We start from the raw sequence: 12,525 nt of genomic DNA, 5'->3' as shown, positions 1-12,525 counted from the left end.
GTCACAGCCACCGCCGACGACACAAATTCCGGCGATGGTTCCGTTAGAAGCACTGGCGGCGTTTCTAAGGCAACAAGACCCCAACAGAGACTGGACAACAACCCTAGTCGGATTTAGCCTAACCGGAGGAATGCCGGCGACATCAAACCCTACCCCAACTGCACCCACAGAAAACCTACCCACCGCCGCCCCAAGAACCTCAATTCCGACATCCGAACAGATTTCTACAAAAGTAACAGCACAATCAGAGCCCTCCCACCCTTATCCCATGCACCAACAAACAGAGCCGCTCGACGTCAGCCCTCTTTCCGCCTATCAAGATCCCAACTGGGGAGAAACAAAAGAGCAGGAGAGTCGGGAGAGAGCAAGCGCGAGCGAAAACGAGGAAACAGAAGGGATAATGACCACTGAGGCCAAAATCGATGAAGCAGAGAGGGAGGGGATAGATTTGAACGCAATGGACAAGAAGCAAGGGTTAATGACGGAAGATGAATTCCAAGCGGTTTTGGGCAAGCGGGATAGGATCGTGGTAAACCCTGAAGGGGTGGCTGAGGTACTGGACCTCGCATCCCAGGCAGTAGGGAAGGGGGAAGCAACAAAGGAAGCAGAAAGGTCGGAAGGGATAGTCCACCAATCAGTAGAGGAGAAGACAGCAAAACAACTTGAGGAGGAGAGGCAAGAGCCAGTAACACATGAGGAAGCCTCAGTGGTAACTAAACCGAAACCAGTAAAGAGGAGGCTAGTGTTGAAAAACGACCCCAAGGCAGAAAGGCAGAAACCCCAAAGAGTGTCACAGCGATGCTTAGGAAAGTGGACGTCCAACAAGGCAGGAGCAAACACAGCAGCAGATGTAGTGGAGGTTTCGAGTGAAGACGAGAAGACTACTCCTACAAAACCTGGGGAGGAGCCCTCGAATGCTAGCCAGGAGGACACCCAAATGGCAACAGGGACAGTATCAGCAACGCCGACTGACCAGGAGGAGAATACTGACAAGGTGGCTGAGGGTCTGGACCTCGCATCAGAGTCAGTAGGTCAGGAGGAGGCAGCAAGATGTGATACTAGTACCCGCGTGGTGACCAAGCCTACCACCCAGGAGGACGTTTCAACACAAGCCGACGGAGACACAGAGGCAATGGAAACCGAAGACACCAAGTACATTCAAGAAAGGAAGAGAAAGGGGAAGGCCCCTGTCAAGAAGAAACAAGTCATGAAGAAACAGCGCACTGCCAATGCAAGCATAGTGATCAGAGAGCCGGAAGAGAAAGAGAGATCAAGCGACACCGACTACACTTCCAGCGAGGAGTCTGACTCAGAGAGTGATATCTCTCTGGAAGGAGAAGAATATCATGAGCAGCAGCTCCCCGACAACCACCTTGAACTAGTCCATCCTCCGGTAGAGAGGATCGTGTACCGGCGGTGGAGGGTAACGCTCACTGATGAGCTTATGGAGGACATGAAGCACTACGACACCAAAAAGCTTCAAGATGCATTTGACGACAAGGATGACAGTAGCAAGCAAGTCAAATGCGGAAAGGTACTCCATATACCCTCTTTGGATGAGTTGTCTGTTCGTGATTCCTTCCTGGCCAGTATGGAAGCATTGGGTTTTGAATGGCTGTTAGAGAATAGGGACCCAGAGATATCTGTGAGATTAGCAAAGGAGTTCTTCACCACGTTTAGGTTCCAACTCACTACGGACCTAGACGAGGTGTCAATTTCCTTTAGGATATTCAGTGGAGAACTGTCCATGAGTCTGATAGAGTGGACTGTGCGACTGGGTATGTGTAGCCTGGAAGAGGCTATAGGACCAGACTGGAGAAGCCGTGAGAGGGGGGTACCGAGGCGACATATAGAATTTGAGCCCCAGAAAGCCTGGGAGGAGCTAACCCACCCGGATGCTGGCCAGTTTGCCTCCACTAAATCCAGTTCCACCCATTTCAACAACTCCATGCTAAGATTAGTGCAGCTCTACTTAGGCTATAACCTACTGGGGCAGAGCAACTCCGCTGCAAGAACGTTCATGACCGAATTGTACTTGGTATGGTGCGCTAAGCGTGGAAGAAAACTGCACTTGGGATTTTGGACAGCCTACCAATGCCACCTGATAGCCACCTACCCAGCCAGAAACTTGTCGCTCTGCCACATACTAGGAGCCTTCGTGCGCAACAACATCATCATAACAGAGGCAGAAGACCTGTCTTCAATGTACATGGTCGACGCTCCTGGCCTGTTTGATATACCCTTCTTCGTCCGCACCAACTTGGTATACTACAGAGAAGGAGTACCCCAGTTCTACCAAATGGGAGAAGTCCCTGGAGGAAGGGCACAACAAGGCCAGGAGGTGCAAGCTATCCAGCTCGACCAAGCACAGAGGTTGAGGCAAGAAAACCTGGAGCGGGCAGTGACTGAGCTGGCTGAGGAGAATAGACAATCGCGGGCAGAGATGGCGAAGCTGACAGCCCTAATGGAGAGCATCCTAAAGGAGTTGGCCAGAGGAAAAGCAAGCATTGGAGCTGGAACAAGCGGACATGGAGGACAGGAAGAAGAACCCACCGGACCTGAGGAAGAAAAAGGCAATGGACAACAGAAGGATGATGACAACCAACCCGGACCTACTGAAGAAGAACCAACGGACCCACCTGCACAGAACCCTGCACCAAGAAGGAGCAGGAGGAACATCTGACCGAACCACCCCCAACTGACCAGTTAGTTTTCTTTTTAATTTTTAAGTTTTTTTTCTTTTGTTTATGTTTTCGTACTTTTAGTAAATAGTTAGAATTATGTGTTTTAATTGTGAGTAAACCACATTCATAACACTTAGCCTATTTAATAGTCTAAGTGTGAGAAGTAAAGGGTTTGCTCCTTTGGTGCATGTATGTTTATTATGTTTTTCTTTGTGTTTTGTCGTGGGCATGTTACCTCACACTTAGCCTACTGCGTAGTCTAAGTGTGAGGAGTTTATATGTTTATATTTCATGTTTGTAAATATTTTGCTCTGCTTTGTTTATAAATCTATGTATATATCTGAAACTCTCCCACTTAGCCTATTGCATAGTCTAAGTGTGAGAAGATTTTAGATATAATATGTGTTTGTTATGAGAGTGTGTTTGTCATACTAGCCATTCCCAATTTTCACTTCACAGCATGTATCTGGGGCAGACACTTGTGAAGTGAGAGGGGAGAGCAAATGGCCAGTATGACATGTATATATGTGTTATTTGAGTCAGTGCATGTTAGTTTTTTTTTAGGTTTGTTTAGGTCTAAGAATTATGTGTTATGTTTTATGAATGAGCTTAAAACTCAACTGCCTCGAACTGGCGGTGAGGGGAATTGAGGGAGATAAGGCATGCCGAAAAACAGAAACCACCCCCTCCAGTAACCCCTAGTCAGTATAGATGATGCAAGTATGAAGGAAAAACCCATCCCTTAGGTCAGACACGAAAGCCCTCTTAAAAGGTGAGTTAGAAACCCCAAAGTGGAACTATTTTCCACTAAATACTGAAAAAGAAGAGAGGCTACCACATGATGTCTAGGGAAAGGTGACCGCGTGTAGCAAACCCTGAAGGCAGCAGGAAACCCCCTTGAAAAAAAAAAAAAGAGATAAGAAAGAAAAGAAAAACCTACCCTTAGAACCCCATTTTCTAGCCTAATTTATACCCCGAAATAACCCATCAGCCACTGGAACTGTGTGCGTGCAAGGCATGAGGCAAGGAAGCAACTGCCCAGGAGGACATACAAAAGGAACCAGCTGAAGAAAAGAAAAACAAAGAAAGAAGGAGAAAATCGATCTGAAGTTTCCAGATCCAAAAAAAACTAGAAGAAGGAATAAGGGTGGCAAAGCCACAGAAAGGAAAATTGAAGAAAATGGTCGCAGATACTTGACCACAAAAAGAGAAAGGAGGAAGAAGGAATAAGGGTAGCGAAGCCACAAAGAAGCTACTGACCAGTTGGAAGCCAATGTCAGAAATTGTCCAGCCGAAGAAGAAGCCCTAGCCAGAAGCCCGAATGCACACAGTTCTCCCTCATCAAATAAGTAGTTAGTTTTTGAACCCTAGAGCCTTAGGGACAACTACCCCAAACACTACAAACCACTAGCCCCATTACAAGCCTTAAAGACCTTCAGGAGCTGCATGTGAGATCTGAGTCCGAAACATCCCCTGTGAGGAATGAGTGACTGAGTGAACCCAGTGTTTGGTCTAGGATTGGGTGATCCTGACAAGCAGATATACTGACTGGGGAAGAAAAGGGGGGCGGCAGAAGTTCAAGGCTGCCTAAGGCTGGATTGCACCTGATCTCGAGGGGAAGGGTGGTTGAAAATATAGCATGTTCTATGTGTTTAAGTTAACTATATGTGTTATGTGTTTGTATCGTTATTTTGTTATCTTTTCTTTTGCGTCAGAGTCTTGAGTCTAGTTAGGTAGAGTCGGTCAAGGGGAGTAACCAGGCTCGAATTCGACTTATTTATTTTTGTTTGTCTTCACGCTTGAGGACAAGCATGTGGTAACTGTGAGCAGTTTGATAAGTCGTATTCTAAGCCTTGGTTACTGGTTAGTATGTCGTGAAATGCATGTATTATCTGCAAAACAGTTGCTTAAGTATGCAGGATTAAAGGATCCAAGTCAGTAGGAGACGATTCAGGTGACGCAAGTGAAAAGGGCGCCAGAAGGGTGCGATACTGACCAGGATGCATGCCAGAGAAAAGGCTCGAGATGGAGAAGGAGGATAGCTGGGATGATCATTGACAAGGGCAAAAAGGTCAAAACGCGGGAGAAGTCTACCCTAAAAGCAAGGGCAAGCCTCCCTATAAAAGAAGCCACTTGGAGAGAGAGAAGGAGTTCGGATAGACGCCTCCTAAGAGTTCGGTTCGAAGTTCTCGGTTCTCAACACACTTAGTAGAATTCTCTCTAGAAGATCAGTTCCTTCAGCATTATCCCACCTCTCGTTCCTCGCCACAGCCATGGTCACTTGACGTTGAAGAGTTTGCCGGAGAAGTCATCAGTCCGCCGTTCCAGCCAGTTATCGTAGCAGTGTAGTAGTATCATCGCCCGGAGTGGCACAAACAATCTTAATCGCTTTCCTAGTTTAAAGTTTACTTGTTTTCATCGTTAGTTATTTGCAAACACTCATCGTTGTGCTCTTTTGAAGTACTTTGTTATTTTCCAACTTTTACATTATGAAGTTTCTATTTCGCATGTCACTTTGGTTCGAGTTTGCTTCATTCTGCCTAGAAAAGTTAGATTTAGTTATTGCTTTCAATTTCTAAGTGTTTTCTTATCGGGAGTTGTTGATTCAAAGTTGTAGTTATGTTTAGTCAAGTTTTCGTGCATGAATTTCTTTTCTGCGCCGTGATTACCACCTTGCATGTCAGTCAGTAGAAGTAAAGTTGCAGTTTCACTGTTTAATTTAAGTTTGAGCATTTAAATCGATGGATCTTAAGTTTGAATTTGTGAATCTGAAGTTCAGTCATGGTGTTTGTGTTTATCTGAATTCTGTTAATACTTGGTAAAGAAGAAAACGTTAAAATCAACTTTAGTTTGAACCACTTTACTTTTAAGTTACTTTTGCTTTTGTTCCCTACTTTTTAGATGTACTGCCCAGACCTGTCAGAGAACCACCCAGCCACCAAATATGCCTTGTAGTCTAAATTTCCCCTTTTAGTAACTATCTACTTTTCATATGCCTCTGAGACACATTGTCCCCTATTTTCACGAACACTCCCACATGTCTGTTATTTTCACGCCTACTAGTCAGTAGAGTACCACCTTTATTTCCTGTCTAGGTAAAATCTCAACCCAAGCGTGGTAGCTAATCAAAACACCCAGGAAAGTCACCGCAGTTATCAAAACGTGTCCATCCTCGTGGGAATCGACCCTTACCTCCATTATACTAATCAGTAGAAGTGGGTTGAGGAAACTTGTTTGAAGCCAGGTCCCGGTTATCGTACCAACGACTCAGCTGGGTCGGGAATCTCTTCCTGATCAGTTGGATACACTCCAAATTACATAAGAAAAGCATCACAACACTCGAAAGAGTGGGGAAACCTCTGGTCCGTCAATAACCTTGCTTGAAATTTGCCTTATTCTTTTTCTTTTCTTATCTTTATACTTGAGGACAAGTATGGTTTAAGTGTGAGCAGTTTGATAAGGCTAATTTCATGCATCGGTTATATGTGGAAAATGTTATAATTTGTTGGGTCTAACACGTTTCCTAAGCCAGGTGTGTGAAGAAAAATCGCTAGATCGAGGAAGTGTTGAAGGAGATGGTCTAGCGAAGGAAAGGAACGAAGTGAGCAGGATTTAAAAGAAAAGAAGGCGTGACAGAGGAGTCAATAGCTGAGGGCAACAAAGTCTTATCTATACCTCGCTGGGCCCCACTCCAACGCCTATATATAGAAGAGCATGCAACGCACATCGAAAAATCACTTTTTCACTCTTCTTAGCTCACACACATTACACACACTTGGGAATGGGAGATCTGGGGTAGTCGGGTACGAAGGTTACTTTCTTTAGAAGTTTCGCGGTTGGTAACACCGTCCGAGTGTGGACGAAGATACAATTCCTTTTAATTTCAGTTGTTTTGCTCGTTTTGCTGTCGAACTTCACTTTTGGGAGTCGACCTGGTTGTTGATGATACTTATTGTCTTTCCGCTTTGTTGATTTGCGTTTAGCAGTTGAATTTCAAATCGATTTGCGTAGATCTCTCTGCTGGTAGTTTATTTCTACAAGTATTATGTCGATATCTGTTTTATTTTGATGTTGTGGTGTTTGATATGGGAATTTGGTGATAGATCTGTGGTTTATTGACTGTTTAGAGGTTTTTTTTTGTTCAAATCTGAAGTGATGAAGAGTTTCTGTTGGTTGGAGTTCGTGTTGGACGCTTGGATCCGGAGTGGATTTAGCGTCTGAGGTTGGATTCGACGTGAGAAAAGAAAGTTGTTAGATGGATTCGGGTTTTCTTCTTGTTTTCTGTTTTGCTTCGTCTAGTGTCTGCAGATCTGTTTAGTTCTTCGTTGTTTATGCATAAATTTGATTTAAAATTAGTTTGCTCTGTTTTGATTTCGTTCATGTTGAATTTCTTATGAGTTTTACACAATTTGGTTGTAGAAGACGATGTCGCTGTTAGTTAGTACTAGAGTTAGTTATTCTGCCAGCTTTTCGTACGAACTCTGCTTTTTCAGACATGGTCCCCACAGTCGGTTTGTTTCCTAGGTCTAGTAGTGAAGTAGTTTTCTTAGATCAAGTGTTGAGCAGTTAATTTCCTTTGCAACGTTCTCTTATACTTTCGCCTAGGTCTAGCTGTTAGCTTAGGAGTTTTAAAGATTCTCAAGTCAAGTTTAATTTGTTTTCCTCAACCCAAGAAAATGCGTGGCAGCAGCCAACACCAAAAACGCACCCAAATCCTTGAACATGAGTATTACGCATCCTTTTCTGTGGGATCGATCCCTACTTCCCTATACTAGGTTTAGTAAAGTGATTGAGGGTTTTTGAAAAAAGTGCTCTGTTTGTCCGACGACCGGGATTTCCTACGACCAACGAGTTCCTAGACCGCGTGATCTAGTGGATTTGCTGGACCTAGGGAACCTGTTATTTCCTTTTGAACACACTACACGTAGCAAACAAAAAGAGGCTTTTCAATAAGTTATAATTGGAATATTACGAGCAGCCACTACTGAAGTAATATTGAACTCTCCCCATCCAAATCCGAAATTACAAGTAATCCGGGTTTCCGTTTAACTTTCATTTCTCGCGCTTAAGATAAAAATGTCCATTAATTAATTAATGTCTGCTATGGACTTAATTAATTAACTTCTTATTAATTCCAAGAGTGGACTTAGCATGAAACACTTATTTATTATTCATAGAGTAATCAAACTCCAACTAGCTAGGTTCTGAATAATAAAACATTGTTTCGCGCTCCTCTTGAGGGCATTATCAAACGAGACTCAGCTCGCGCACGATTCAATATAATAGCAATCCTAGCACCGCTAGATATTGATCACCACTACCCAATATATCAGGATAATTGGGCTACGAAAAAGCCGCACCATTTGATAAGTCAAAGTAATGCATAATCAATACCGTATGTTCAATGCTAACCTACATTGATTAAGAAACAAATATTTATCAAGACCTCGCCTTTCAGTAGATAGCATAAGGACAAGTCTTGCTGTTAGATCCGTTCAGTGCTATACCACACCAATGTCATCTTATTTCAGTAAGGCTTAGAAATATGCGGACTGACATTGCAACCTTTCTCGATGGATAGTCAAATTCCAACTAGGTTGTGAAAATTCACCTTTTTCTTTGTTTAGAACTGACCGTGTTACCTTAAAGTGGACGACGCCCACAACCGGTCTACTAAAACAAAGACTTAGACTTTGTTAAGTTAACTTATACATTTAAACATGCATTAACATCCATTAAATGTAAAACATAACAACATTATGAACAAAATAACCTGTTTTATTCATTGGAACATAAAATAAAAGTTTTACAGTATTCAATCACTCGAAACGTGATTTCTAGTATACAAACTCTAACATGAATTATCTCGGAAATATAGATTAGATTGAATTATTTTTTCTTAAGAATTATGTGCAAGAGGTTTAGTATATGCATCAAGTGAAAGTTGCGCCGGATTCAAAAGCTTTGAGTTGGCCGTTGGGGACGAAGTGTGGACCACGTTCTTAAGGTTAGGAAAGGTGATTTGTGCTACTGATATAACCATGTTTGACGTTTCCGTGCTTATCATAATATCACTAAAAATAAGGAAATGCATATTGATAAAGAATGGGAATTTTTATCCGAGTCGAATTATAGTTTATTTTTGCATAAACAACAATATAATCTTAATGAAATATTTCAAATCCTAGAAATGGTTCAGTTACAACCAATTATAATCTAAAGTCTCTGTAATGTCATTTTGACGTATAAACATCTTCACCCAATTACATTTAGGGATCATTAAATATTTAAATGAAGGATCCTGTTGGAGAATGATAAACCATATCAAAGTCAATTTTTTCAAGGTAGGGCATCCACAATGGGGTGGACTATACGATACCTTAAGTCCCGCCTTATGCATCGCCACATCAGCATTTTATCCTCCTCCTCTTCCACCTGCAATGGGGCGGACTATAGCCCGCCCTAAGCCCCGCTCTAAGCATTTTATATATTATTTGAATATTTAAACACTACAAAAATTCATTAATCCTATTTTTTATGTTTGCAAATATATCAATTAGTAAGAATAAAAATATAAAAACACCACAAAGTAAATGCATATCCTATTGTCAGCATTTATTTTTTATTTTTTATATTTTATGCTTGCAAATATGAAAATCATCAGATTTCATTATTGAATTTAGAGAGAAATTGAGATGGGGAAGAGAGTGGAGTGAAAGGTGTGAAATGAAGTAAAAAATTTGGTGATATATATAGAAGAAAATAAAAAAAAAATTTGAAAAATGTGCGCATAGTCTAGCCTATAGTCCGCCCTCCCTGCAATGGAGCGGACTATAGGCCGGACTATGCAAAAATGTGTGCATAGTCCGCGGACTAAGGAGTGGGCTTAGGGCAGGGTGCTACAATGGCGGACTAAGGGGCGGACAATGCATCGTCCGTTCATCGTGGATGGCCTTAAGAATTATAAGCATCGTTAAATAAAATTCTATATTGAGTTTGGTTCAAAGATTAGATATCAAATTACACAATATTTTGAAAAATGATGAGGTAAAAGAACTCATTTTTATTTTGGGAGGTTGTATTAAAAATTTTGTTAATGTCGCTTTTAACTAGAAATTAAAATAGTACTCCATCCATCCCATTGAAGATGATCCATTTTTTTTTTGGTTTGTCCCAATTAAGATGACTCATTATTTAAAATGGAAACCCATTTATCTCTATTTTATCCCTCTCTCTTACTTTATTCTCTCCACTTAACACACAAAATAAAATTGCAAAAATCTCGTGCCGTCCAAGAAAGAGGTCACTTTTCTTGGGATGGAGGAAGTAATTGTAAAACAAGGTGGGCATGGAAGTGAGTAAAATCTCGCCGTTCAAGAAATGGGTCATCTTCTCTTCTTGGGCATGAGTTAAAAACGATACGACATTGCAAAGATCAGCGCTCTCAGTTTTCTTTTCAAATACGGGATGTCAATTTTCATTTCACATCAACGATCACATGGGGTGTTGATGGACTGCTGTCTCAATTAATGCCATGTGACGCACAATTTCTGTCTCGTTTCCAAAATTCTCAAATTAAGTAGTCCCTCATTCCATCGATTCAATATATTCATATTTTTGCGTGGGCATGGGATTCCGGAAGGAAATTGTAAGTGGAAAATTAGAAATAAAAATTACTCCGTTCATCCCTAAAAATTTGCCATTTATTTTTATTTCGTCTGTCTCTAAAAATTTGTCACCTTTCATTTTTTACCATTTTTGATAATAGATCCTCATTTCATTAACTCATTCTCTCTTACATTTTATTTTAAAACTAATATATAAAAATAAGATCCACGTGCCACTAACTTTTTCAATCCACTTTCTATTACATTTCTTAAAACCCAGTGCTGGATTTAATGGTGCCAAATTTTTAGGGACGAAGGGAGTAAATATTTTAGTAGGAGAGAGATAAATTTTTATTTTTAAATATAAAAAATAGACATATTAAGTGGGACAACTAAAAAAAGAGATTGACATTTTGAATGAGACGGAGAGAGTAATTACTATTCCCTCCGTGCCACAAAAGATGTTACAATTGTGGAACAGCACGAGATTTTAGAAGGTTTTGTTGTGCGTGCAGTGACAGATCTATGGGGCAGGAGGGGGCGGTCGCCCCCTCCGTGCGACTAATTTCTTCTTATCCGGACGTAAAGTTATCATGTCCGCCCCCTCCATTTGCTTCGACGTCGCCCCGAAAATCGAAAAAAATTATCATTTTCGCCCTAAACCAACCTAATAATATATATTTCGCTCCCTCCGTTTATCAATCCTGGATCCGCCACTGTTTGCGTGGTAAGTAGAGAGAGAAAATATAATTTTTATATTAATGTAAGATGAAACTTTTTCCAAAAATGAAAATGTGATATCTTTTATGGGACAAACTAAAAAGGAAAGTGTGACATCTATTATGAGACAGATGGAGTATCTTACTTTACTCATTTTTTCTCATTTATCACTTACTCCATCTGTCCCCAAAGAATAAGCAATTTGAGTTCGGCACGAGTTTTAATGTAAATTGATAAAGTAAGAGAGACGTAGAGAGAAAAAGTAATTAAAGTATTGTTAGTAGAGAATGGTCTCATTTCAATAGAAAGAAAACTTTTCAAAATTAGAAAGTACATATTCTTGGGGACCGGACTAAAAAAGAAATAGAGTATATTCTTGCAGGACGGAGAGAGTACTTTATCTATTTTTTTATTAAATCGTGTGATTCACAGATAAGACTATTTTTTATGAACGTAAGGAGTATCGTAAGATCCATAATTGACGTAATAAGATAAAAAGAAGAGGTCAATCAATTTACTAAAAATGGAGATAATAAAGTTAATTTTAAATGAGTGATAAGTGATAGTGCTTCAATACAAAGAAAACTGCAAAGCATATTCTAATAATATCCCTTTAACCGAATCACATGGTCGGTATCCCTTTCACAAATTGCAAGTAGCAAGCTTTAAGTATAATAATAGTATAGAATCAAGAAAAAGATGAGTTCATATTTTTGACTAAAATAGTTCACTGATGCACATTTCGCACAGCTAAGCATCATCCTTAATGTCAGGAGAATCTCAACTGCAAATAAATTTTAAATAAATAATATTCAAACATCGAATAACAAAAAGTAAGAAGAATTGTATAGCATACTATAGAAGTCCATTATTTCTCAAGATGCTTATCAACCTGCAATTTCACCTATACGAATTTGTCCAACTTAAGATTTACTAGTTCTTCATTTGTACGGCAAATATCACTTTTCGTTCACTTTTTCTTAATTTTCCATCTAATTTCTATACAGGGATAGGCAATAGTATTTCACTATAAAGTTACTTGAGCAAAATATAAGAGCATCTCCAATGGTGCATAGGCCAGCAATAGGCTAGCCATTCTCTCCCCTACCACGTCAGCAACACTAAAAAATGCACCTGCCATATCAGATTTAGGCCAGCCATAGGCCAGTCGCAATAAAAATAATTCAAAATATACTACATTTACGGAATTAAAATTACGATTAAAATACGAAATTAAATTTACGACATATATACGGGAAAATTAATCCATTCCATTAAAAAAAAGTACAAAGATTTTTAAAAAAAAGTACATGATTTTTTTTTTAAAAAAAGGGCTTCAACACACGAGCCCCGCCACTCTCTACTCCTCATCGCCGTCGTCCTCGCCGTCGCTGCCGCCGCTGCCGCCGCCACCCGTGGTATCTGAGCCCACGTCGGAACCCGCTAGCCGTGCCCTCGGGATTTCCAAATCAACCCGCATGCTCTCGAGCATCTCGTGAAGAAACATCTTCTCC

The 12,525-nt window shown here is 40.6% G+C and overlaps 1 protein-coding gene across 1 annotated transcript; it reads left to right on the top strand.

Annotated features, from left to right (window-relative positions):
- Positions 1-1,332: 1,332 nt before the first annotated feature.
- Positions 1,333-12,031, top strand: LOC148926330 (uncharacterized). The gene is made up of 2 exons (XM_089059081.1): positions 1,333-2,379; positions 12,019-12,031. Exons 1-2 carry the CDS (start codon positions 1,445-1,447, stop codon positions 12,029-12,031), a joined length of 948 nt encoding a protein of 315 aa, XP_088915207.1. The 5' UTR covers positions 1,333-1,444.
- The last annotated feature ends 494 nt before the right edge of the window (positions 12,032-12,525 follow it).

Source organism: Salvia hispanica, chromosome 5 (genome assembly GCF_029641045.1).
Source record: "Salvia hispanica isolate PSC_SH4W2 chromosome 5, Shi_PSC_v1, whole genome shotgun sequence".
NCBI lineage: Eukaryota > Viridiplantae > Streptophyta > Magnoliopsida > Lamiales > Lamiaceae > Salvia > Salvia hispanica.
This window is presented reverse-complemented; position numbering and strand designations above follow the sequence as displayed.

Bases quoted from the DNA above. Each gene is read 5' to 3' on its own strand.
- LOC148926330 (XM_089059081.1), top strand. From the start codon at position 1,445: ATGGAGGACATGAAGCACTACGACACCAAAAAGCTTCAAGATGCATTT.